Source organism: Peromyscus californicus, unplaced genomic scaffold (genome assembly GCF_007827085.1).
Source record: "Peromyscus californicus insignis strain IS unplaced genomic scaffold, ASM782708v3 Scaffold_8__1_contigs__length_139910024, whole genome shotgun sequence".
In the NCBI taxonomy this organism is placed as follows: Eukaryota; Metazoa; Chordata; class Mammalia; order Rodentia; family Cricetidae; genus Peromyscus; species Peromyscus californicus.
This window is the reverse complement of record NW_026294606.1, coordinates 130,373,921-130,400,769: the sequence shown is the minus strand read 5'-3', so window position 1 is coordinate 130,400,769 and position 26,849 is coordinate 130,373,921. Positions and strand designations below refer to the sequence as shown.

The window sequence follows — 26,849 nt, the reverse complement described above, 5'->3', positions numbered from 1 at the left end:
AACCTGGTTAAATTCCCCTGTGGGAATTTTAATCTTTAGACAAAGGGAGCTATTGGCATTTTTCTCTAGGCTTTGCATTAATGTAGTCTATGCAACTTGGCAGTGTGGAGTGAGTTATGGATCCTTTCTGAGCAGGAGAGAATGTCATATCTACAATCTTCCATTTATAACTCTAGAGGTGTTATTCACTATTCAGGAAATTCTCTTGTCTATTGTAAAATGCAAAAACTGTTGACCTAAAGGTCTCATCCTTTCCCTGGTTTGTTGATGTTGCAAAATTGGATGTGTGTTGGGAATCTGGGGATCTGAGGGCAGCAGAGAAAACTCAAGGAGGAGCTTATAGGTCACGTAGAAAAGATCTGCAAGAACCTTAACTATATGAGAAAACAAGACCCTAGAAGCACAGCAAGTGTCACGTATGTGAAGCTCTGATAAAATTGCATATTATAATTATATAATACATACAATCAAGTTGGAAACATGTTGTTGGTTCCTTTTTGTTGCTGTGCTAAAACATAATCAGAAGTAACTTAAGGAAAAGTTTTTTTTGGGCTGATGGTTTCAGAGAGATAGGAGTCCATCCTGGTGGGGTGGCATGGCAGGAAGTGGCAGCATGGTAGCCAGAGCAGGAAGCTTGAGAGATCACATCTTCAACCCAAACAGGAAGCATAGTGAACTGGAAGTTGGGTGAAGCTATACACTCTCAAAACCCACTCTCAGCCATGTGTTTCCTCCTGCAAGACGACCTCCCCAGATTCCATAATCATCTCAAACAGCACTACCCACTAAGTACTAAACATTCCCACACTTCAACAGTTCTCATTATTTATTTAAGCACGGTGGTAATTAGAAAGTTAAAATTGTTTTATGTTGGGGAATGGGGAATTGGGAGAATTAATTTGGAACTTGAAGTATAGCTGGTAGCTTGTCCTACAGTCAGTAGGTTGGGCTTTCCTGCCTAGGCACCTCCTTTGCCTCTGTGCTTCTGAGTAGCAGACAGGTTCCTGTAGTGTTGGAAGATGCTTGCATTGTTAAAGCAGGAGCATAGATAGTCAAGCTTCCAGAACTGGTGTCCAAGCCTCAGCTTGCCAAGGAGCAAGGTGACCTAGCTGGCATTCAGCCTTTGCATGTCAGTGACCAAATTCTCCTGAGCAGCCTTGGGCTTCCCCTGTGAAATCTTGTTCTGCTTTGTGTGTGAGTGCATGTGTGGCTGGGTATGCGCACCTCTGCATGCATGTGTCTAGGCCAGAGGTGGGCTGTAGGTGTCTTCCTCAACTGCTCCTCACCATGTTTTTTTTGAAACAAGATTTGACACTGAACCCAGAGTTCCCAGTTTCATCTAAACTGGCTGCCTTCAGGCACCTGGAGTCAGTCTGTCTTGTTGGCTGCAAACTTTTCCTCAGTGCTTTGCATGGAAGCTTAGGATTGAAACCCAAGCCCACAAGCGTGTGTAGTAAGGATCTTACCACTGAGCCATCTCCCCAGACCTGGCTTCTTTTTGAATCTTAAATGTTTGAATTGAATGCAGCAAGCATAATTTTGCTTTTGAAAATTTCCCATCTTTTTCAAAATGCTCCATAAGCATGTTCATTTGATGCACTTTCTTGTGGAGCCACACACGAACTCTTAATCCATTGTAATTATTTTTTTTCGGGAATTCTCATTTACATCCAAAACATTTAAAATTTTTTGAGGAAATGATTCTCTCTGTATTGTCAAATATGTACACATATTTTATATTTTTGAAGAGCAATTAATCCTCTAAATCTTTTATTAGGATGTTAAATCAGTCTGGTGAATGACCCTGTTATGAGTTTCTGGCTGTCAGCAAGTGTGAGTTTTGACGAAGCATCGTCCTTGAATACATCCCTATTTATTGAGTCATGAAATGAGCCTTTGTCCTTTAAAGACTACTGTCATGTTGTATATTAAGACATCACTGCCCTTCCTATTCTGGGAGGGCATACTTATCAAACACTGGTTATTTCTAGGCGTGTAAGTGGACCCTAAACAGACATAGGGAATGTGCCCATGTCATCCACCAATACATACAGACTATCTTTCTATTTAGGGTATTGACTAGTTCTTTTTGATTCAGACATGAACCACAACCTTTCTCCAATTAGGCCCAGTGTGTAGCGTCAGCCACTGTCTGCTCCACTTTGCAGTGATGTAGACTGCCAGCTACTGCAGAGGCGCCGCTTCCATGTCTTCATTTGGAAACGTGCTGCACACATTAACAAACGTGGGGCCCTTAAGCCTGGCCAATTGCTGTGGGATGTTTTGTATGGCAAATGTGTTGCTGATTAGTCAATAAATAAAACACTGATTGGCCACTGGCTAGGCAGGAAGTGTAGGCGGGACAAGGAGGAGAATAAAGCTGGGAAGTGGAAGGCTGAGTCAGAGAGACACTGCCAGCCACCACAATGAGAAACAGCATGTGAAAGTACCGGTAAGCCACAAGCCACGTGGTGTAGCTTAAGTTTTCCTGCCCTGCCCACAGTCAGGATAAATCTCTCTCACCTGCCAGTCCCACAGCTACTCAGACCCGACCAAGAAAACACAGAGACTTATATTGCTTACAAACTGTATGGTCGTGGCAGGCTTCTTGCTAACTGTTCTTACAGCTTAAATTAATCCATTTCCATTAATCTGTACCTTGACACATGGCTCGTGGCTTACCGGCATCTTCACATGCTGTTTCTCATTGTGGTGGCTGGCAGTGTCTCTCTGACTCAGCCTTCCACTTCCCAGCTTTATTCTCCTCCTTGTCCCGCCTACACTTCCTGCCTAGCCAATGGCCAATCAGTGTTTTATTTATTGACTAATCAGCAACACATTTGCCATACAAAAGCCAATTCAATTTCACAATGTTTAGTAATAACCCTTTTCTCCTGACATAATACAAATCTTCAGCCCTGTAGAACCTGACCAATAATTTATTGGTAAAATAAAGTTTAGTTATTAAATAGTAGTTTCAGTCCTGGTGAATGCACAGCTTTGAGATTTCAAGTGAGCCTGACAAAACAGTCAGTTCTTCCACATGGTCCTTTATTTAACAGTCATCCCAAACCAGAGAAGGAGGGTGGGGGGAGAGAAGGTGGGTTGGAGAGAAAGAGAGAAACTTTTATTATTTCAGCTTCCTTGGGAATGGACTTCCAGCTCCAGAAAGGCGTGGGTGGGTGGGGGCTTGATATATCTATGTCTTCTCAATGGTACTTTCTTAAGACACAAGGCACCCAAGACGAGCTTTCTTGTGATGATGATGGTCATTGGCCAGTGACAGGCACACATGGAAATAGAATGGGCCTAGAGTAGCAAGGAGCCCAGAAGTCCTGAGAGCAGGTGCCATGAGAGCACTTGAATCAGCGATACATTCTTCGCTCTCAAATACATGACTCTTCCATCACAGAATACCATAGGAAATTGATAACACCTTGTCAAATGATCAGTGATACATGTTCTTGCTAGATTATATGCTTCATTTAACAGATAATTGCATTTAAGGTTTGAATAATAGAATTTGTTTTCTTTAAAAATCACTGTGAAATTCGTGTGTGTGTGTGTGTGTGTGTGTGTGTGTGTGTGTGTGTGTGTGTGTGTGTGTGCACATGTGTTTGATAATATCTTGCTCTGTATCCCAGGCTATCTCAGGACTTACAATGCTTCTTGCTCTGCCCTCCCCATATACTACAGTTATAGGCAGGTTCCACCTCAGCATTTTTTCTAGTTTATGTGTTGCCTTAGGATTTAATTGCTTTCACAGAAACACATAACTAAACTAAACACTGGGTTAGTTTTCTCCTCACTAATGCCCTATCCATGATTTAGTATACCTTGAGGCTGTAAAAATATTCACCCTGTTCATTCTGGGTGCTCATGGATTCCAGCTAGTTATCAGCTCTCCAGTATTTTTCCTTTTCGCTTATTTTCATGCAGAACTAAGACAGTTACCTTGTCAAGTGTAAGATGATGCCATTTTATGTCAGAGATGGTGTTTTGCTATACTAGTTTAAGTGATCTATACCTGTGTGATTGTTACTCTGTAAATGACAGAATCAGAATAAAACAATCAGAATCTTGTATTAATTACAAACTGTTTGGCCTGTTACTCAGGCTTATCATTAACTAGCTCTTACAACTTAAATTAACCCATTTCTATTAATCTGTGTTTTGCCACGTGTCTTGTGGCTTTACCTGTGCTCTAATACATCTTGCTCCTCTGGTGGCTGGCTAGCTGGTGTCTGTTTTGACTCTGCCCTTCTTCTCCCTCTATCTCTGCTTGGATTTTCCACCTGGCTCTATCCTGCCTTGCTGTGGGCCAAAGCAGCTATTTTAGTAACCAATGGGAATAAAACATATTCACAACATACAAAAGGATTATCTCACAGCATTACTCTAATTATAAAACTTAGGGCTATTTTGACTTATAACTCTGGTCCTTATTCCTCTTATTTCTTTATCTTTTAATTAGCTTACCAAACAGTGGTTTTCTCTGTGACACCCTCTCACACTCACATCTTGTACTTTGCTCACATTCAGCTGCCATTTTCCCTTCTTGCTCAGGCCTTCCCACTGGCCCCACCTTCCCTCCAAGAGTCCCCTTCCAACTTCCCAGGTTTCTTCTTGCTGCCACATGCCAGATGCCCTTGTCCTTTGTTGTTTGTAATAATCTAATGTAATCAACTCCCCTTGCACGTGGGGACTTTGCAGCTCTTCTCATTTAGTTTGTGCTAACATATTTAGGGTGTTAATCAGCTTCCCGTGAAAGGGTAAATGTTATCTAACCAGTGGCATCATCGTTTAGATGCCTTTTATGCTTCAACTTTGTATTCTGTTTATCTGTGCTCTTGTCTACCTCAGATAGACGAAGTTAATCAATGCAGGGAGATGACCTTGAGCAGGAGAATTTGGTGGAAGGATATGCAGAGCACTCAGCCAGGGTGACTCTTCCCACCACCCTGAGGCTCTGTGCTTTAATAAGCAAGGCATTCGGCCTTGTCCTTTTCTCTTGCCTCCCCCTCTCAGGTCACATGGTGGCTGGTGCTGTGTCCTCTCTCCTCATGGGAATCTGTGAGCTGCATTTCTGTGGAATGAGCCCTGAGTACTGCAGCAGATACAGGGCAAAACCAACGACCTGTTCATCCCTACCCACCCTCCAAAGGTGGCTCGCGTCCCATGATAACTCAGCACTGTGAGCCTTCCGTTACTGTGACAAAACTCGTGAGGCAATGAATTATAAAGAGAAAGTTATTTTGGCTCACAGGTTTAGAGGTTGTAGTCCACGATCAAGTGATATCATTCATGCGCAGTCTCTGACTTGACTGACAGACACATCATCGTGGGAGCACCCATGGAGCAAATGGTTTGCAATGGGAGTCACGAAGGAATAGGAGAAGGAAAAAAGACCAGAAACTGCAGTTTCCCATTTCCTTTGGAGGGAATATCTCCAGTCTTCAGTGACCTAACAATCTTCTAAGAGGCCTCATTCTTAAAATTTCGATTATCTCCTACTAGTACCACCTGAGGGTCACATTTGGAGGGGGCGTTGAGACAGGGTTTCTCTGTGTAGCTCTGTGCCTTTCCTTGAACTCATTCTGTAGCCCAGGTGGACCTCGAACTCACAGAGATCCGCCTGTCTCTGCCTCCCGAATGCTGGGATTAAAGGCTTGTGCCACCACCGCCCGATTTAGAGGGTCACATGTTTTATACAAGGAGCTTTAAAAGACATACCACAACATCTAAACTGACAACATCAGTTGTAGACTAAGAACCATGGGGCATGTGCAGTCTAAACGAGAGACAGCTGATGGACAGAAACAGTAGAGACTGAGGAAGTCTTAAGTGTTGGCTCAGGTGGTTTCATAGAAAGTCTAACTGAGGCTGGTAGACAGGGGGTGATTCTTTGAGGCGTATCAACGGCTTTGAGAAGAGGTGTACTAGTAAGTAACTAGTTTTCTCTGCATGAAATGTGAACTGCCCTTGAGCTTTTCCAGTTGCATCCTGCCCTATCCATCACAGAATGGACAGAGCTGAAGCATACTTACCCTTCTCTGACTACTGAAATTCTGTAGACTGAATTCACCAAGCGTCAGCCATGGAGTCATTTATTTTGTTTATTCTTTATCAGGGTGTCGGTTAGGGTTTTCTCTTGTTCTTGGCCTTAAATCAACACCCAGAAGACCAAGAACCCCTGGGTCTGGAGGGATGAGAGAAGCAATGTTGTCAATTCAGCTTAGAACCCATTTCTATGTGGTATTTTTTGTTTGTGATTGAATGATGGCAACACAATTTAGATTCCATAATGTTTCTAGAGAAATATCACTACAAATTTCTTAGGAGCTTATTTTTATCATTAAGAATAAAATTATGCTCAGATGCATTTATCTGTGCTTGGGTGTGTGCACTTGGAGCAGGTGACTACAGAGGACAGGAACGGGGGATTTCCTAGAGTTTTTCCAGTTGCATCCTGCCCTACCCATCCAGCAGCTGTGAGCCATCCAACATGGGTTCAGGGAACAGAACTCAGGCCCTCTGGAGACTAGTCATCACTCTTAATCATGGACTCATTGGCAGCCCCGGGAGCTTGATCTGTGGACAATTCATATCACACGTGTTGCCTTTTACAGAGCTGTCTCTTCCCCGTTTCTCTGCTTCTTCTTTCTAAGCTCTCGTGGTTTTCTTACTTCCTCTTCTTGTCAGTGTTTCTGTTATTTCTGTTTGTATTGTTCAGTTCTTGTCCAGTATTAATAGGAGCTGAGTACCATTTCAGATGTGTATAAATCTAAGATAATTTTGAGTACCACTGAGGTGCATCGCTATCTAACTGAATTACATGGACATACCCTTAATAATACAGTGCAGTATTTAGAGAAGAGGCAGGATCTGTACAATCAGCTGGAAAATTAAACAATTAAACAACTGTATAATTGAAAGTATGGAAAGAATGAATTCCCTCAGGTTACACAGTACATTAAAGTCATCATTTTGGAAGATCTGAAACTAATGACATCAGTTCCTATTTAAGTAAGTCCTTTTTACCTCCTCCTCACAGCCATGTGGGGAATCAAGATGAGCACAGATGTACTTCTGAAGAAGCAGATGAAGAGAACATGATAAAATAAGTAATAGTGCTTTCTGGTGATCCTTTGGACCCTGGGTCACATTTCAAAACCCCAGTTAGCCCACTGATAACCTCTCATCCTTTGTTATTTCCATAAATAGACAGGAGGAAAACATCCCTGCTGATTCTGATTTGTCTTTTTGCCCCAGGTTGCTTGGACAGAGGACTATTACATGTTGTCTGTCTTGGTCTTGTTGAACATTTCCTCGACGTCTTTGAATGATTCAGAATTGTCACCTCTTGGCTTTTATAATTGATGGACCCTGTGGAGAGCAGGTGGCATGCCACCTTTTAGCACATTTCTGTTACAGAGTCTAGGAGAGATGATACAGACATTTCAATAGAGATGCTAAAATGACAGAAATCTTCCATTTCCTCTCTGCTCTTGTGTTTGCCTGGGGCTGGACCTCAAGAGGGTAATGTATCAGTTGAGATCTGGACCAGTTTAGCACAAGACTCATTAAGTTATCATAAAACTCTGACACGATGCAAAACATCTCAAGAGCTTTTCTCTCTGTGGAATCTGTCATATGGTATTTTTAACCTTTGCTTTGGAAAAAACATAACAAATATGGAAATGGGGATACACATACGCAGTCTTTAGAAATGACTCTTGTAGGGCTAGAGAGATGGCTCAGCAGTTAAGAGCACTTACTGCTCTTGCAGAGGACCTGGCTTTGGTTCCCAGCACCCACATCAGACATCTCACAACTGCTCATAACTCTAGTTCCAGGGGATCCAACACTTTTTCCCAGTCTCCACAGGAACTTGCATCCACATGATACATTTAACTACATAATGTACTTGGAATTTTCTTTGGGCCACCAACCAGCTCCCAAATAAAGACATAAAGACTTTTATTAATTATGATTTATTGGCCTTAGCTTAGGTTTGCCCCACTAGCTTTTATAACTTAATTTAATCTGTTTCTCTTCATCTACATTTTGCCTCAGGACTTTTTACCTTTCTTTCATTCTGTATGTCCTACTTTCCTGCTTCTTCTGTCTGTCTGTCTGGCCCCTGGCATTGCCCTGGTGTCTCTTTTTCTTTCTTCTCTTTCTCCTATGAGTCTAGATTCCTTCTCCTACTTATTCTCCCTGCCTGGAAGTCCTATCTATATACTTCCTCCCTTGCTTTTGGCCATCCATCTATCTATTAGACCCATCAGGTGCCTTAGGCAGGCAAGGTAAACAGCAACACATCTTTACATATTTAAATAAATATGCTGCAGCATAAACAAATATAACACATCTTTACATAGTTAAGCAAATGCAACACATCTTTGCATAGTTAAATATTCTGCAACATACAAGCAAGCACATACATGTATGTAAAAGTAAGTAAATCTTTGAACTGTGACTCATTAGGTTCTGCCCATCTATTATTGAGGGGAGAAGCCTGGTGTACAGTCAGAAAAGCATAAACAAGAGGCATAATGGAGATTCAGAGTTCAAGGTCCCAGTCACATGTTCATTTACACAGCTGGAGTGTGCATGCAGAATGGCTGGAAAAGAGTTGGCAGACACACTCAGCATTTGGGTCCATTGCTGGGTTTTTGATGTGTGAGTCCCTCAGCAGCCTTTTATGTGAGGATGTGAAACCTGCCATCATCGGCCAAGTAAAAATTTGAGTTGAGATCATCTTATCTGTATTTTTTTTTCAATTGCCCAGAATATTCTCATGATGGTTAAAGATCAGGCCATACCAATTTTAAATTCATGCTCCATTCTATGGTATTTTATGATATAGAAGAGAAATCCTTGCCTGAGACCCAGTGTCATAAAGGAAAGCCATTGGATTAAATTGAGTTGTGAAGAGGATTCCATCATGCGATACGCAGTCAGCTTCCCATCACTGTGACAAAATCCCTGAGAACTGGGAGGTTTATTTTGGCCTGGTCAATTGGCTTCAATACCATTGGGCCTGTGGCAAGACAGACCATTATGGTGCAGAATGTGTGATGGAGCACGGTAGATCAACTCATTGTAGCCAGAAAGCAGGGAAAGAGAGGGAAGAGGGAAGTCTGGTGGTTTCTAGGACATATCAGCAATGGCTCTGCCAGCTCTCCACAGAGCTAAGGCTGGCAGCCGAGGCTTACACAAACAAGGTTTTAAGAGTCATTTCAGATGCAAAACACAGCACATGACGTATTTGTTCTGAGACTGACAAATACATACAGTTTGGTACTGCTTTGGGAAACCCAAGTCTCAAATATCAGCACCCATACTATAAAAGTTACATGGGAGACATTCGTGAAGTGGTTAAGTTACCAGAAGAGTGTGTGTGTGTGTGTGCTGAATGTGTTGATGTATTTGCTTTTGTGAATGTGTGTGTTGTGTGTGTTTTTCTGTGTGTGTTGTATGTTGTATATGTGTTTGTGTGTATATGTATTGCTGTGTGTTAGTGTGTCATATACACTTGTGTTTATGTGCTGCATGTGTATTTGTGTGCATGTGCCTGTGTGTGTGTTTGTATGTGTTGTATGTGTATTTGTGTATGCATGTGCTTGTGTGTGTGTTTGTGTGTATGTGAGTGTATCTGTGCATACGTGTGTGTGTGTGTGTGTGTGTGTGTGTGTGCGCGCCTGTGTGTACTTTGTTATTGTCCCAAGTTTCCTCCAACAGCAGCAGCCCCTCTGTGGAGCCTAGGTGTTGTGTGTATAGTGGTCAGAGGAGAGTTTCTCTACTGATCATTAATCAAACTGTCCTTGTTTTCTGCTTTAAAAAATTTCAACACAGGTTTATATTTAGAAAACCTGAGGAGCACTGAAATGAAAATCAAACAAAACATCAAAAGGTGAAGAACTTGTTTGGGGCTCAGCAGAGACAATGGGGAGCTTTATGTTTTCTGACAGAACTCAAAATCTAAATTTTATGAAAAAAATAATTACTGATCTTTAAAGGGCAAGAAAAATCCAAAGAACCTTTGTAAGTGTTTTGGGAGACAGAAAGATGCTTTGTAACTCTGAAAAAGGGTTTAAGGCATAGCAACAGAGTGGTTACATAATAACTGATTAATATTTTCATACATTAGTAGGAAATACTTTAGACATTTCAGATATTGAGGTTTTGTTTTACCACAGAAAAGCATCACCTTTCTAAACTCAGTATGCATATGTGAATTTATAAGATCTTAACCCAAGTGGCACTTTATTGAATTCAATTCATGGTTTTTCTTTGTTCTTCTCTTCTCTTCTCAACTCTTAGAGATAGGCTAATGGAAGTGGTAGTGAACTTTTCATATCTTTGAAACACCCTTACTTTAATAATGGATGAAATCATATAGTTTCTGGCTATAAGTCTTTACTGATTCTTCGTTCAGGTGAAAAGGTAAACTTTGTAAGGATTGTGTTGTAATCAAATTGATAAATTTTCAAATAATCATGAAAATATCAAGAAGATGATCTCTTTGAGCATACATTTCTAGATGTTAAGTTATTTTCTCTCTTTATTCTGTAATGCTGCTGCTGCTTTGTGGGTTCATCAGTTCCACAGAAGATGAGTCTTCTGTCTTATTCTTGACTGGGTAGGGAAGTATTTTAGGAGACTTGAATTTGCTGGTTTGAGAATGAGCATTTAAAGAATTCAGAGCTATGTCCGTGGATGAGCATGTTCATTGTGCTGGTATGGGAGCTGAGTCAGATCCCAGCATCCACATGCAAGACCAGATGCAGCCATGTCTCTGCATGGGAACATTTACACTGGTTGGCTGGAGAAGAGACAGGAGGGTGGCTGGGGACTTAACTCTTAGCTTAGCTTCAGGTTTGATAAGAGACACTGTCTCCAACTAAGGCAGTGAGTGATAAAACAGAAGACCTGATGTACCCCTCTGTCCTTTGAGAGCACATGCACAAGTGTGCTCATTGTACACATACGCTCATATAATACATGTACTTATCCCATGCTCACATGTATACGTGAACATGCATACAAAATAAAAAGTGACATTTAGAATCAAGGCTTCTAATAAGATACATACATATTCATAAGGATAATGTTCAGAGGCTTTCCTTGAGATGGTTATAGATGGATGGGTGTACATATTCTCATTTCAAAGTTCAGGAATGACATTTTATCTTTACTCAAGTAGCAAATGAGATACGGTATTCTTACAGAATGTTAAAGATTTGAAAGGCCTTTTCCATGTTATGGTGAGGGGACCTAATCCATGTTCTATGCTCAGAATTACTTACAATCTGATAGATTGCCTTCAATATCAACTAATAGTTTTTTGTTTGTTTGTTTTTGGTCTTGCTTTTTCAAGACAGGGTTTCTCTGTGTAGTTTTGGTGCCTGTCCTGGATCTTGCTCTGTAGACCAGGCTGGTCTTGAACTCACAGACATCCACCTGGCTCTGCCTCCCAAATGCTCGGATTAAAGGCATGTGTCACCACCACCTGGCCTCAACTAATAATCTTAATGAGCTCTGTTAGTGAACTGAGCTGACTCCCTCTGACTGGTAGTGTCTGAGGTTGTACTGCTATTTAAACTTCGGTGTATGAGGGTTACAGTGGTATCATCACTCAGTAGCAATTGGAAGAACATTCTGCCCTTAAATGTATGATTGGGAGTATGTTGTGTGTTTGGGACTCATGAAAAATTATTATGTATAATGTTAATGTATGACCCTTCCCTCTACTCCTGACTCTTTGGTTGTATGACATAGTTACTCTTTAAACACTGCCCACCGAATCTAAGTAGCATCTTTCCAATGTTTTGCTTCAGATAGTACATGGATTCAGGAAAGTGTGATATCGACATATTGACATTTGAAGATATGAACGATATTTTTTTATAGATCTTAAGATAAAGAAATAAGCCTTTCTGATACATAAAATTTTTTAACTAGTAGGGCTTTTGAAAAGAATTTCAGGTATTTATGAAATAACATGTATATTGTCATTTACTGAAGTACATAAAGCTAAGAGTGACCAGAAAAGGCTTATAAATGTGCTCCAAAGTATATTTTTATGTGTATACACTTGTATTTTCATCTATATTTATAGGTGTGCAACATAAAAAATAATAGGTCCAGCCTATGTTGTTTGCTCCCAGGGTCCGTGGAAGAGTCTAACAACCAGCTGAGGATTCTAATCTGAGGGATATTCAATGAATCTAAGCACACTGAGCTCTTTAGTCCATTCACTTTATTCTTCCATGGTGATTCAATCTACACAGTTCCTTTTTTGCTCTTACTTAGCTCATCTCAGTTCCTCCTGCTCTCAGTCCCTCCTGCTGTTCTCTCATCATTCTACCTAGTTCTTTCCGTCTCCGTCCTCATCTTTGTTCTTCTCCATCTATTCCCCCAGTGCTCTCAGGGAACCAGTGTATATACACACACAGTAACTCTTTGGCAAAGCAGTTTGAGGCTAGAAGTTTTCAGGGTCACAGAGAGAGGTGATAAGGACCCACACATAAATCAGTAATTGTCAGATTCCAATTGCAACCCAAAAGGGGAGTTCTCTGGTAGGGTCAACTAAAGGCTAAGATCAGTTAGGTAATCTAGGAATATCACCTGGCTGAGGAGGAGTTAAAACTTAATATGCACAAGAAAGAAGCTTGGCACCTATCACAGGCCTGACCTTTTAGGCAATCTTCTTGGGTCAGTGGGCAGTAACTACCTTAACTCAGTAACCAGCAAGTGGCTAAAACATCATCCCAGGAATGTGAGTAGTAAATCTCTTAAACTAAAATCTTATTTAAATAACCCCGGGTGAAGGTAAGGAGTTGAAGATTTAATTGCTAATGATTCTTTTCTCTATCTGTGGGTGAGATGAGCTAATGTTTATCTATGTGCAGTTTTGCCCTTGGAAAAAGGTATCTTTGCTGAAATACTTTTGTCTGGAGAATGGCCCTGGCCAGATACATGTTAATAAAAAAAAAAATCTCATCTGGGGACAGTTATCCAATCACCCCAAATGTATAGGTAAAGTTGTGCCCAAGATTGAGATGCAATCATGAGATTACATGTACACATAACAAGGAAATGCATGGTAAATGGGGAGAATCATAGCTGTTATTACACAAGAGGTTTACAACAAGAGACAACCAGTTCATTCCAAAGGCAGTAACTCCATAATGCCCGTGTGATGGTTTCCTCTAACAGAACCCTCGGTTCTGATAGGTTGACCTTCTGAACTCTAGTTGTCACTGCTGTTTACTCCATGGACTTTTGCTACCAACGGCTCCCAATAGGTGTGTATGTTTTATAAAACATTTAAAGACAAAGAACTGAGTAAGTAGTGAAGAACCTCCATTGTAGCATTTACTAATTGAATTTTCAGATGTGCTTATCAAATTTAACAAAAACTAAGAGTTCTAGATGCTAATACCAAAATATGATGTAAAAAATACAATTATTAAAATTTCAAGTTCACTCATGGGTTCTGATAAGCAGGATTTTATTGAATGGATAAGCCCAATGTTGCCCTGATTAATGGTTTTCTTTACTGCGCTTCTGTGATGTATATTTGCTTCTAATCTAACTGTTGCCCTTTTCTTCTTGCCAGTGTTAAAGAATCCTGTGTGTAAATTATATAGATTTCCCACATCTGACAATAAGTGGATGCGGATCCGTGAGCAGATGTCAGAGAGCATTCTTTCTTTTCATATTCCTAAAGAACTGATCTCCCTTCACATAAAAGAAGACTTGTGTAGGTAAGAGATCTTAATCATCTCTCACATTTCCTTTTTGTGCTTTAGCTAAAATTCTATATCCTAGATATTTAATATTGTGTTTGAAGTTAGCAAATTGAGAAGTGGTTACAATTGAGTAATTCACACATACATTACCTCATACACCTGTGAATGATGTTAAAGTTGACCTCAACTGCCTTTCCACTTCTGTTTCTACCTTTTCCAATATGGATGATATAAAATTTGAACTTATGGGGATCGGGAGATAGCTTAAGTGCTTTCTGTGAGAGCATAAGGACCTGCATGAACTCCCCAGTGGCCAAGTCCAAAAGCAGGTGGCACACATTTGTAGTCCCAGTGCTGTGGGGGTGGAGACAGAGATTACTGGAGCTTGAAGCCAGCTCAGCTTGTTACATGGCGAGGTTCCAGGTTCTGTGAGAGACTCCGTCTCTAAAGAAAAAGTAGAGGGTGACTGAAGAAAACACCAAGTATAGACCTTTGCTCATCTACCTGTGAATATGTGTGCAAAAGTAGCAGTACAGTGCTCCACACATACAAATTGCAAATATGATGCTATTTTGTATCTTGAGCTGCAATTCTTATGCAAAGCTTTGTAGTGAACCAATACTACAAGTGCTGATTCATGTCTTTACCTCATCTGTATAAGATTACTCTTTGGTTCCTATTTGAATTAAAGAAGGGTAGCCTTATCTATGGACTGTGTAACTTAGCAAGGCTTTTAAACACTTTTGGTCTAAAAAACCAACATTTATTAAAGATAACTGATGAGACATGCTAATGGAAAATACTTTTTACAATGAAATCAAATCAATTTCTATAATAACACAGGAGGATTTGTGAGTTCATTGGTTTGTAAGAGCATCTCTGAACCATGAATAATTAGATAATCTGATTTTCTGCTTTTCAAACAAGTCTGTAGTGACTTAATAATACAGAATACTGTATCATATGAAACACATTTAACATCCAAAATCTCATAATTGTCAGTGTTTCCATAGCTTTATCATTCTATAATTGCTGAAACATATAGTAGAAAGTAAATTTTTTGTGCTTGGGTTCCTGTTTCAGGCCAACAGCCATACACCTAAGACAAATGATATTGTACCATTTAGTAGACTCTGCAGTCCCCGGAGATTCCAAATTGACCTATGCCAGAAATAGCACCACAGAGGGTGTTGTTTGTTTTACTCTTTCAGGCTCCTTGCTCTTTGTTCTTTGGGGGGCCCGCCACCCAGGTCCCAAATAAATCACACATGGAGTCTTATTCTTAATTATAAGTGCTCGGCCTTAGCTTGGCTTGTTTCTTGGCAACTTTCCTTTACTTAAATTAACCCATCTACCTTTTGCCTCTGGGCTTTTCCCATTTCTTGCTTCTGTAAATCTTACTCTTACTCCCCTGTGGCTTGCTGTGTAGCTGGGTGGCTGGCCCCTGTAGTCCTCCTCCTTTTCTGGATGCTTCTTCCTTCTCCCTCTCCTCCCAGATTTCTCCTTCTATTAATTCTCTCTGCCTGCCAGCCCTGTCTATCCTTCCTCCTGACTTGCTATTGGCCCTTCACTTCTTTATTAGACCATCAGGTGTTTTAGACAGGCAAAGTAACACAGCTTCACAGAGTTAAACAAATGCAAGATAAATAAAAGTAGCACATCTTAAAATAATATTCCCCAACAGAAGGGTGGGTACACTACTGGCAAAATTGGTTAAAGTAGGAATAAATACATCACTATTGTTCATCAAAAAAGAGCAGTGTTAGCAAAAACTGAAACTTAAAAAAATTAAGGAGGGTCTTGTGAAAGGATAACGGCACTGGTTGTTTGTCGAAAGAGTCACGAGCCATGGTTACCAGAGTTCGAATGGGCTTTGTTAGAGAGAAGAGGGGATAGGATGGGAGAAGCCAGGACTGGAAGAAAGAGAGGCACAGAGAGAGGGGGGAGAGAGAAAGAGAGAGAGAGAGAGGGGGGGGGGAGAGAGAGAGAGAGAGAGAGAGAAGGAGGGATGGAGGGAGAGAGAGGGGGAGAAGGAGAGAGAGAGGGAGGGAGGGAAGGAGGGATGAAGGGAGAGAGAGGGAGAGAAGGAGAGAGAGAGGGAGGGAGGGAAGGAGGGATGGAGGGAGAGAGAGAGAGAGACCCGGCAAACATGGCACCGTCTTATAAAGGCCAGGGTGCATCTGCACACACAGGCCCACGTGTAGAGATCATGTGGTCAGGTCCTCGCGAGTGACAGCGTAACCATGGGGCATGGGTCACACAGGACGTATGACCCAAAAATGACTAGGCAGAGATGACTAAGTGTCCCGCCGGGTATGTGCGACCATGGAGCATGGTTGGAATTCCTATCATCTTGGATATGAGGACACTGGTGTGGGTCTAGAGAAACAACAATTGAAAGGAAAGCAGGGAGGTGGGTGTTTAGGTTGGCTGGATGAGGAAAACCAGGACACAGAAATCAGATAAAGGAACTCAGGCCACAGGAAGCATGGCCAGGAATTTCCAGTGGAAAACCCAGACATGTTCTGGAGGAGGCAGCCTTGCAGCAGAATACCAGGCAGGACCTGGACCATCACTCAGCTGAGAAGCACAATTTGCCCAGTGAAACAGATGAAGAGGTGATGACTGGACCTAATCCCCAAAAATGTATCTAAGGAACTCCATCTAACTTAGTCTCAAATCCCCAAGGAACTAGCTGAAGGCTCAGAGAATGGATAATGGAAATCTATCCACACACTAATAAATAATTATGCTATGTTCTGTATTCGATACATCTTATTTTAGACTAATTTGGGGATTGAAAAGCTTGCTTGATGTGTCATTAATTCCAGTTTATTTAAAAAGACAACAAGCTAGTGAACGGAGTACCCAAACTCTGTGCAAGAGAAAGACTCGCTTCTTCCTTGGTCTACCCAAAACATCCCCTAGGCTGAAGAGCTGCTCCTCTGCCTCATCCCTGCTCCTGTCTCCAAGCCCTGCCTCCTACCTGCCATTACTTCACTAATACTTCTCTGTCCAGTCTATTCACTGGTAGAAAAATCAGGAGCATCAGTGAGGATGAAGTCAGGAAAGGCTCTAAGTTGCCGAATTTGTTGGTACAAGCCATAGTAATTTCTGTTGTCTTTTTTTTTCCTTTAAAATTGCAATGCATCCTCATTTTCTGGTTCCCTCTTTTTCTGTGTCTTTGCTTTGTTCAAATACTTTGGTAGCAAATACTCACTAAAACATGCAGAAGGCTGGTGGAAACCTTGGGTGGAGTCCCAAGTCTAGGGCTGAACTTAGGAACTAGGATTGTTCAAAAAAAAATTATATTTCAATCTTAGGAAACTGAACTATATAAAACCCAATAGATTTTGAAAACTGCCTAGGGACAGCAAAGATCAGCCTGCTCTGTAAACCTTTTGCTACCATTTTTATATAAATCGCCTATTGTTAGAATTTGTTAAAAATTCAAAAATCATCCTTTAAAATGTTGTAAAGAAAAAGAAAAAAGAACATTACAAAAGATTCAAAATGGAAACAGGATAGCAACCATAGAAAAGTGGACCAGCCATCTTCACAGTGTGAGGAGACAGAGTCACTAGGAGCAGTCCTCAGTCCCCATGAAAAGACCATGGTGAGGGAAAGGGACAAGAAAATGATAACGGAGGGAATAATGAGCAGCCCGCCATTTCTGGTGGAGGTACACAATCAACACCAAGGAACTGCCATGGTAAGCAGTTTGAGATCAGATGCGAGGACATGCACCACTGAGATGCTATGGCATTCTCTAAAGGGCCAGACGTAACCCATGAAAGCTCTGAGATTACCAGTCATCTCACAGTACAAAGCACTGGGTAATCAAAGATACTGCAAGGAACCAAGAGCTAAATCCCTGTGTCCTTGATGCATATGCAACAATATACGCAATATGTCTGTCACCTACTGAAGCATTCCCTTGGGGTAACCATAGGAGAAAGCAAACTTCTAAAAGGTTGCGTGTGTGTGTGTGTGTGTGTGTGTGTGTGTGTGTGTGTGTGTGTAGCAATCATAATGAAAGAAAAAGATGGTATCAGTTTGACAGTTTGAGTCTCTGAGACCCATAGTTTCTTCAAGTTTGACTGTGAGTTTGCCTTTGAACGATAACAGCAGTTGAAGGAAATAATTAATGCAATGCTAATTATGTATAATCAAATCTGCTTCTAAAGATGAAAAAAATAAGTCTTGACAGTCAAGTGTATTGCTGACTTTCATGCATCTGAGTTTGACATATGTTTGTAAGTTAGTCTGGGCGTGTTTGCAGGGCCACATGTGTTCACTGTTTGCTTGTTTGCAGAATGCATCCTCTTACCGTGTAAATGAAGAAAAGCATATTCTCTGCAGCCAATCCTGACCAAGTTTAAATGCTGCTGGCAGGGACATGACAAGTGGCACAGCAGCCACTTTCATATCTTTCATTCACAGTATCTGTCCTTGCCTGCAGCTGACATCCAAAACCACACTTGCTGTTTGTCTCACAGTGAGTGTGACGTTTGGACCCAATCTGAACCATTTTTATTAAATTTGAGATTGTACATACACAGTCTTATGGCTATGACAGAGTTTAAATCCTCTGGGAGCTCCCTCCAACTGGCCTGGGCAGTGGCATCTTCTCAGTTTAAATTCAAATATAATAATCTTTTGAATCGGCAGTGAAGGGTTTTCAGAGTGCTGCACTTTGTATTCTATATTATGGTTTAGCTCCAGGAACCTCACAAGCAGGAAGTCCGAGCCATCGCTGGTTTACTGCGGCGAAGATGGGCTCATTTTGTGGTTAGTGATTTCAGGACATTTGTTCCTGAAGATATAATTTATAATACAGATCTGAAATATATAATGAATTTTTATTATGAAAAGAATGCATATAAACAATTAAAGTAATAAAACAAAGGAAATGTGATAAAGGGTAAAATCACTCCAAATTCCATCACCAGAAGGAAAAGGCAGGGTCTGTAATTCCAGTATTTACTCTGGTTGTGGTAAGTAGAATTTCCATCCGTGGCCGTCATGACCTCCTTGGTATCAAGTTTGTATTTCCTTACTCACTTGAGCTGTGTTTTAATATGTAACTTTCTGGGTGTGTGTCATGCTGGAGAATGAACCTGGAGCCTTGCACAAGCCAGGGAAACACTCTAACACAGATCCATATGTTCAGTGTCTGCGTTATGTTGTAAATGTACCTACAGTTTGTCAATATAAAATAAAATAAAGTACAGGCTAATAACCAATTAAAGATTTCACCTTAGTTTTTGTAAGTATTTGTAAAATCACATGAAAGGAAATATACTAATGTCTTAACAATGCTGTTTCTGGACTATAGATTGAAAAAGCTAATTTATTTCACAGTGATGTAAAGTTAAAACACTAACACTTGCTCTTACAGAATGCTTAGGCTTGTCAGCTAATAGCAGGTTCATTTTCTCTAGTTTATCAAGTAAATATGACTGTCTATTCAAAATTTATCTCCTCAGCCTTATTTTAAATATTTTATTCCTTTCATTTTAGAGAAATTATCAAACCTTTATTCTTTGCTTCTATTTTTTTTTACAGTTGAAAGAGGATTCTTTATTATAACTTAACCTAATTTATATGTTACATATGGATACAACATATATGTATATATAATAAATAATATCTGTATAGCACAATTTAATTAAACAGTGTTACATTACTTGCCCCTTTCCTTTTCTCCTTCAAACCTGCCCCCCACATCCCCACTCTGAAGTTGATAGCCTCTTTTCTTTCACTATTATTGTTGCATATATACATATTATACCGATACATACTTGTGCAAACCTTTAGAAGTTTGCTTTCTCCTATATTTACCCCAAGGCAATGTTTTAGTAGCTGATCGACTTACTGTGTGTATTGCATAGACATCAAGAACACCGGGACCTGGCTCTTTGATTCCCTGGTGGTTCGTACTAGTAATTACAGAACTTTCAAGGCTCTTTCGAGCAGGTGATAATGTCCTGGCATCTCAGCGTGTGCAAATGCATCTGATCTCAAAGTGCTTCCCCATGGCTATTCCTTGATATTGATTGTGCAACTGCACCAGAAATGGTGGGATTTTGGGTTGTTCCCCGAGTGCTGTCACTGAGAGTTCTTGCACACCCGGTGCTGTCCGTGGGGTGGAAGGGAAACCGTCCTCTAGCTGCTGTTTTCTGCCAGCAATTCCACAGCATGGTTTAGCTACTGTACTGAGTAAAGATGGCTTCACCATGGATCTCGGTGAGTTTGAGGCCAGTCTGGTCTACAGAGTGAGTTCCAGGACAGCCAGAGCTACACAGATAAATCTTGGCTTGAAAAACAAAAACAAAAAGATGGCCTCATCATCAAGGCCATGTAGCTCCATTTATGTGCTTTCAAACAATTTAAATTACATTAAAATATATACTATACTACACACGACGTTCACTTTCCCTGAGTTTTATGTTTATTTCTGTGCCTTAATGAATTTTCCTAAAATTTTGTTTGTAATAATTACATGGTATTCTATCATATAAGTGTTTGCTAACACACATATAAACTGTTGCTTCAATGTTTGCACATATATTATGTAATTTAATTTACCTCTTTTTATTTTGTGTGTTTAGAGCATAGTACACACGTGTATGTGAGCACACCTGCCTGTGCATGCACATGTGGAGGCCAGAGATTAACTTTACATATCTTCCTCTATTATCCTCCACCTTACTTTTTAAGGTGAATCTGTCATTGAAGCTAGAGCTCGCCACTTCAGCTACAGTAGCTGGTTGGGGAGCTCCTCTGATCAGCTTAGCTCCACCTTCCCTTTCCAGTGTTGAGTTACAGGTATTTGCTACCATGTCAAGCTTTTACATGGGTTTTTGGTGATCCAAACACATGTCTCCCTGCTGCACTTCTAAACTACCGAGCCATGTCCCAGCCCTATATCATGTAATATAATTTTAATAGTGAACATTTGAGGGACACATTAGTAGATATCATTAATATATTTTGAGTTTAGAGGCAAAGTCTGTTTGAATTTTATGGCCTTGATTTCCTATTTCCTACTTATCTCTGGCAACTTTGCATAAAAAAATTCCCTTTACTTATACATGCAAATCATAAACTCACTGGTTATAAGACATTTATATTTTATCTCATATGTGGATGAATATTCACCCATATGTTGATTACCAGTAACACAAAACACAAGGAACATGTCAATGTGAAATCCAATATATTTTATTTTTTTTAATTTTAAGTAAACTTATTATTTAAAACATACAAATAAAAAATATTACACACCAAAATTAACCAGACCCAAAGTCTATATATCTCACTGAACTTCTATATAGTTAGAATAGCCATTCTGAAGCCATAGAGCTTTACAATGGATTTTATGCTTTAACTATTAAATATATTTTCATGCACTTATCCACCACCAAAACCAAAAAACGTCCATGACCTAGTTAGAACTATAAAAATGTTCCTTTTTACTTTTAAGAGTTATCTTAACATATATACTATGGCATGTTTTAAATATTGTTTTAATCATATTTTCTACATTATATTATTTTCATTTCAAGTTTTTGTATATGTTTTGTGATCTTTTGTGTTGTAACTAAAAAGCCAGCTTTGAGCTAGTGAGATGATCCAGCCAGCAAAGTGCTTTGCTTGTAAGAGTGGCAACTGAGCCGGGCGTTGGTGGCGCACGCCTTTAATCCCAGCACTCGGGAGGCAGAGCCAGGCGGATCTTTGTGAGTTCGAGGCCAGCCTGGACTACCAAGTGAGTTCCAGGAAAGGCGCAAAGCTACACAGAGAAACCCTGTCTCGAAAAACCAAAAAAAAAAAAAAAAAAAAAAAAAAAAAAAAAAGAGTGGCAACTGAGTTCGGTCCCAAGAACTCAGGAAAAAGAAGCTGGGTTTGGAGGTACGTTCTTTTTTTTTTTTTTTTTTTTTTTTTTTGGTTTTTCGAGACAGGGTTTCTCTGTGTAGCTTTGCGCCTTTCCTGGAACTCACTTGGTAGCCCAGGCTGGCCTCGAACTCACAGAGATCCGCCTGCCTCTGCCTCCCGAGTGCAGGGATTAAAGGCGTGCGCCACCACCGCCCGGCTTGGAGGTACGTTCTTAAATCCCAGTGCTGAGGAGGGAGAAACATGAGGATTTGCGGGGTCTGCTGGCCACCCAGCCTAGACTAACTGGCAAACTGCAGGCCACCGAGAGACCTGTCTCATCTCCCGAGGAATGACACCATAAGTTGTTCTCTAGCTTCAACATTCGCAGACATACACATACACTCATAAATATTAATCAGTCTCTTGATGTTTTGTTTATTTTACATTTGAAATCTTGTGACCTGAAGCTTATTAGCATTACAGAAGGAACTGATAAACTTTCCATACTAGTGAAAATGTGGCCAATTTTTTATTTCTTTTTCACCTTTTATTCTGGGCTGAGTGCCCACAGCTCCCCACCACCATCATTAAGTTAAGGGAATTTAACAGTCACCACAGCAAAGGAGTACTTAATTTTTACCCAGTATTGTTACTATTACTCTACTTAATACTTTACAGTATTTTTACTATTACTTTAAGTTTGTGACTGGTAGGGGCGCACATGGATGTGCCACAATGTAAGTGTGGAGGTCAGAGAACCATGCAGAGTCTGGTCTCTTGTTGCTAGAGTTTTCCTGACTGGCCCACAGTCAGGACAAATCTCTGACACCCGCCAGTCCCACAGCCATTCAGACCCAACCAAATAAACATAGAGACTTATATTGGTTACAAACTGTATGGCCGTGACAGGCTTCTTGCTAACTGTTCTTACAGCTTAAATTAATCTATTTCTATTAATCTATACCTTGTCACGTGGCTTGTGGCTTACTGGTACTTTACATCTTCCTTGTCCTCATGGCGGCTGGCAGTGTCTCCCCACCCAGCTTCCTGTTTTCTCCATTTTCTTCTCTGTTAGTCCCGCCTATACTTCCTGCCTGGCCACTGACCAATCAGTGATTTATTCATTGACCAATCAGCAACACATTTGACATACAGACCATCCCACAGCACTTCCCCTTTTCTTTTCTTAAAAAGGAAGGTTTTAACCATTACCCATCTCTAAAGTCAGCATGGTATATTTGGGAATTTGGGCGTAGCTTCTCTTACTACTTTTTGTTGGAGGGGGCGCTGTATCTTTTGGGGAAACAAAGAAAATTTTAGGATCATGGAGTAGTCCGTGAGGCTGTATCATCTGAGCCAGTTGCCTTGAAACGGTTCTGGATGTTGGATCATCTGGGCCATGATGTCATTGGAGACCTTTCAGGTGGTCTTGGCTGGTCAAACCTGATGTGTCTTAATCTGGAACAAATCCATAGCCTCTGGCTTTCTGTGGAAACAAAAGCAGAGCCTCCTTTCCAAAGCAACATATCCTTACATCCAAATTTTGTAGTCAAGGTACCTTTAAAATATACATTTTGGCATAACTCAACAGCTTTTGTAATCAAATGTTTTTTTTCAGTTACGAATATCAAAGAGAACATAATCCAGATTCTCTGTGTGGTAGCCATCTTTACGTGGCTTTTTTTTTTTATATTAGCTTGAGCCTATTGCTTTGAGCTGTAGCCTTTTAAGCCTGAAATGGCGCTGGCGCTGCTGGCTCCGCCCACTTTGGCAGAGATACGTTTTCCGCCAGCTCTGGGAGCCATCAACTCTCAGAAATAGTGGATCTATGCTTCTATCAAAGCAGCGTGTAGCCCAGAAACCTCTTTTTTTTTTGTACTAGCAAAGGCTAAATCCACCACACAGCTTAATGTGCCATTTGCAGAGGCCTCATTCCCACACTTGAATGCCCAGAATCAAAATCAGGTCTTAAGCCTGGGTGACAGGTGCCTTTCCTGTTGTGCCTTCTTGCTGGCCCAGCTGAATTCCTTTTTAAAAAGCTGACACCTTGTACTAAGACAATTAATAAATGGAACCTCTTGAAATTGAAAGGCTTCTGCACAGCAAAGGACACCGTCATTCAGATAAAGCTGCAGCCTACAGAACGGGGAAATATTTATTTCCAGCTTCACATCCAATAGAAGGCTAATATCCAAAATACATAAAGAACTCAGATATCAAGAAAATAACCCGCCGGGCGGTGGTGGCGCACGCCTTTAATCCCAGCACTCAGGAGGCAGAGGCAGGCGGATCTCTGTGAGTTCGAGGCCAGCCTGGGCTACCAAGTGAGTTCCAGGAAAGGCGCAAAGCTACACAGAGAAACCCTGTCTCAAAAAACCAAAAAAAAAAAAAGAAAATAACCCAATAAATAATGAAGTACAGGTCTAAACAGAGAATTCTCCAAAGAGAAAACTCAGATGTCTGAGAAACACAGAAATGTTCAACATCCTTAGCCATCAGGAAAATGCAAATCAAAACTACTTTGAGATTTCATCTTGCACTTATCAGAATGGTTAAAATTAATAAAAACAAATCATAGCTCATGCTTGCAAGAATATGGAGTAAATGAAATACTACTCATTGCTGGTGGGAATGCAAACGTATACAGCCACTATGGAAATGCTAATTTATACACCACTACGTGGTGGTTTCTCAGGAAGATGGGACTCGATCTATCTCAAGTTCCAGTTATACCACTCTTGGGTATATACCCAAAGGATCCTACAATAGAGACATTTGTTCAACCATGTTTATTGCTGCTTTATTCATAACAGCCAGAAATTGGACAAAACCTAGATGTCAAGCAACAGATGATTGGATAAAGAAATTGTAGTACACTATACAATGGATGTACTCAGTCATTAAAAAAGATGAAATTCTTAGGTAATGGATTGAACTAGAAAAAAAATCATCCTGAGTGAGGTATCCCAGAAACAAAAAGAGATAAATAATATGTATTCATTTATATGTAGATATTAGCTGTTAAGTCAATAATAACCAAGCTATAATCCATCGAACCACAAAGGTTAGGTATAGAGAAAGGGATTTCCGGGGGGTTAGATAGGTCTCGTTAGAAAAGGGAAATAGAATAGACAGTTATGGATGGATTGCAAAGAGCAGGATCAAATGGGGAGATGCAGGAGAAAATTAAGGTCCATTTGAGGGTAGTTTGGAAACCTAGTAGAGTAGAGCCTTCTTTATAAATGAATGTAGCCTAACTGAAATTGGGAAATAATGGCAGGGGAGGGGGATAGATAGAGCCGCAACTGACCATCTCTTGTCACCAAATGAAGCTTCCACTTCTTGCACTGGGTTATATCTAATTGAGTTGTTGGCCAAAGGAAGTCCCATGGGGATCCCCAAACAACCCAGTCTGTTTCAAAAGCGACAGGTTGCTCTTCACAAACTGACAGAAAGGCCCCATTGCTGAAGACAACACCTATACAACTCATTGAACATGGGGAAGCTGAGTTGGTGCCTACATAGTCTTCACCTGTACATTCTAGCATCTTCTGTACAGGAACATACTCTGTATGCTACCAAACATAAATGCCAATCCAGCCACAAACCCTTTGATATACAATGCCTGCAAGATAAGCTAGTGCAATGGTGCCACAAAGCTTGTGGGAGTCACCAACCAGTGTCTGATTTGACTTTTGGCCCACTCCTTGAGAATGAATCTGTATCTAACATTTCTTGGGTGTACAAGAACCTGAAACTAGATAGTCTAATTCAAACACTACTGTTCTAAAATAAACAAACAAATGTACAATGAAATGATTCCTAGTGTCATTCTGCTGTACTCATGGATCAGAGCCTTGCTCAGCCATCATCAGGGCAGCAGCAGATGGGAACAGATACTGAGTCCTACAGTCAGACAATGTGCAGAGAGAGAGACCTTGGAACACTCAGCCCTAATTTGGATGTCTCCATCAAATCCCTGAGGAAGAAGAGGCAGAAAGAATGCAAGAGCCAGAAAGGGATGGATGACACCAAGAAAACAACCTCTAAATAAACATGATCAAAGCTCATGTGAATTCAAAGAATGAGGCAGCATGCATAGGGCCTTCATGGGTCTGCACCAGGTCCTCTGTATATTATGGCTTCTAGTTTAGTGCTTTTATGGAATTCCTGAGTGTGCAAATGAGTGGGCTCTGATTCTTGTGCCTTCTCTTGGATTCTTTTCTTTTGTTTGTTTTCTCCAATTCCAAGATGTTACTTTTTGTTTTATCCTATCCTATCTTATCCTATTAAATTGTATTATTATATTATTATCCCTTAGAAGCCTGTTTGTTTTCTAATGAGAGACAAAAATGGAGTGGATCTGGATAGGAGAGGAGTTGGGGAGGAACTGAGAGGAGTAGAAAGATAAACCTTGATCAGGATACACTATGTGAGGAAGAAAATCTATTTTCAATAAAAGAAATAAGAATCTGATATCTTTGTAATACCAGTTCTTTCATCTGGAGGGTGGTCATGTAATGTCTTCTCTCTCTTTTTAAAAATATTCTTGCTAATTCTTTGAGAATGTTGTACAATGTATTTTGATCACGTTCATCCTAATAAACCCCTTTATCTCCTAAATCTAGCCCTACCTCCCTACTCCTCCAACTTTGCTTCCTTTTCATTTCTTTAAGTTTAATAGCACATGGATTCCAATTTGTGCCATCCACATACTTCTGGGTGTGGCACCATCCAATGGAGTGTGGCTGACCTGCCAGGAGCCATATCTTTACAGAAAACTGATTATGCTTTCACTAGAAGCCATCAACTCTCGGGTAGCTTCTCAGGATTGAGGGCTTATTAATCCCCTCCTGCTCCATGCTAGAATGTTGACCAGCTTGATCTTGTCCAGGCAACCACAGCTGCTGTGACTTTGTGAGTGCATCACTTCCATCATGTCCAGAAGATACTGTTTCACTCCAGTCCTCCCCAAATCTGGCTCTTACATTCTTTCTGCACCATTTTTTTTAGAGTAACTGTCTCTGAGCCTTGGGGAGGGCATTGCGTAGCACAATCCTAATTAGTCTTAATAATAAAAACCTGGAGTCAGGTATCCGGGTAAAAGCCGAAAGATCAGAGAAGCAAAGGAGCAGCCACAGTCATCTCTTATCTCTCCAACTCCTCAGACCAAAAAGGGTCCAAGATCCTGTCTATACCCTGCCTTAT

The 26,849-nt window shown here is 40.6% G+C and overlaps 1 protein-coding gene across 10 annotated transcripts in view; it reads left to right on the top strand.

Moving 5' to 3' along the window:
* The window catches only part of Inpp4b (inositol polyphosphate-4-phosphatase type II B), a 789,997-nt gene that overhangs the window by 526,219 nt on the left and 236,929 nt on the right, over positions 1-26,849 (top strand). For all 10 annotated transcript variants that reach the window (XM_052726853.1, XM_052726856.1, XM_052726854.1 and 7 more), the window contains one exon: positions 13,631-13,778. In XM_052726853.1, the coding sequence (XP_052582813.1) occupies positions 13,631-13,778 (148 nt within the window). The remainder of the gene's footprint in view (positions 1-13,630; positions 13,779-26,849) is intronic.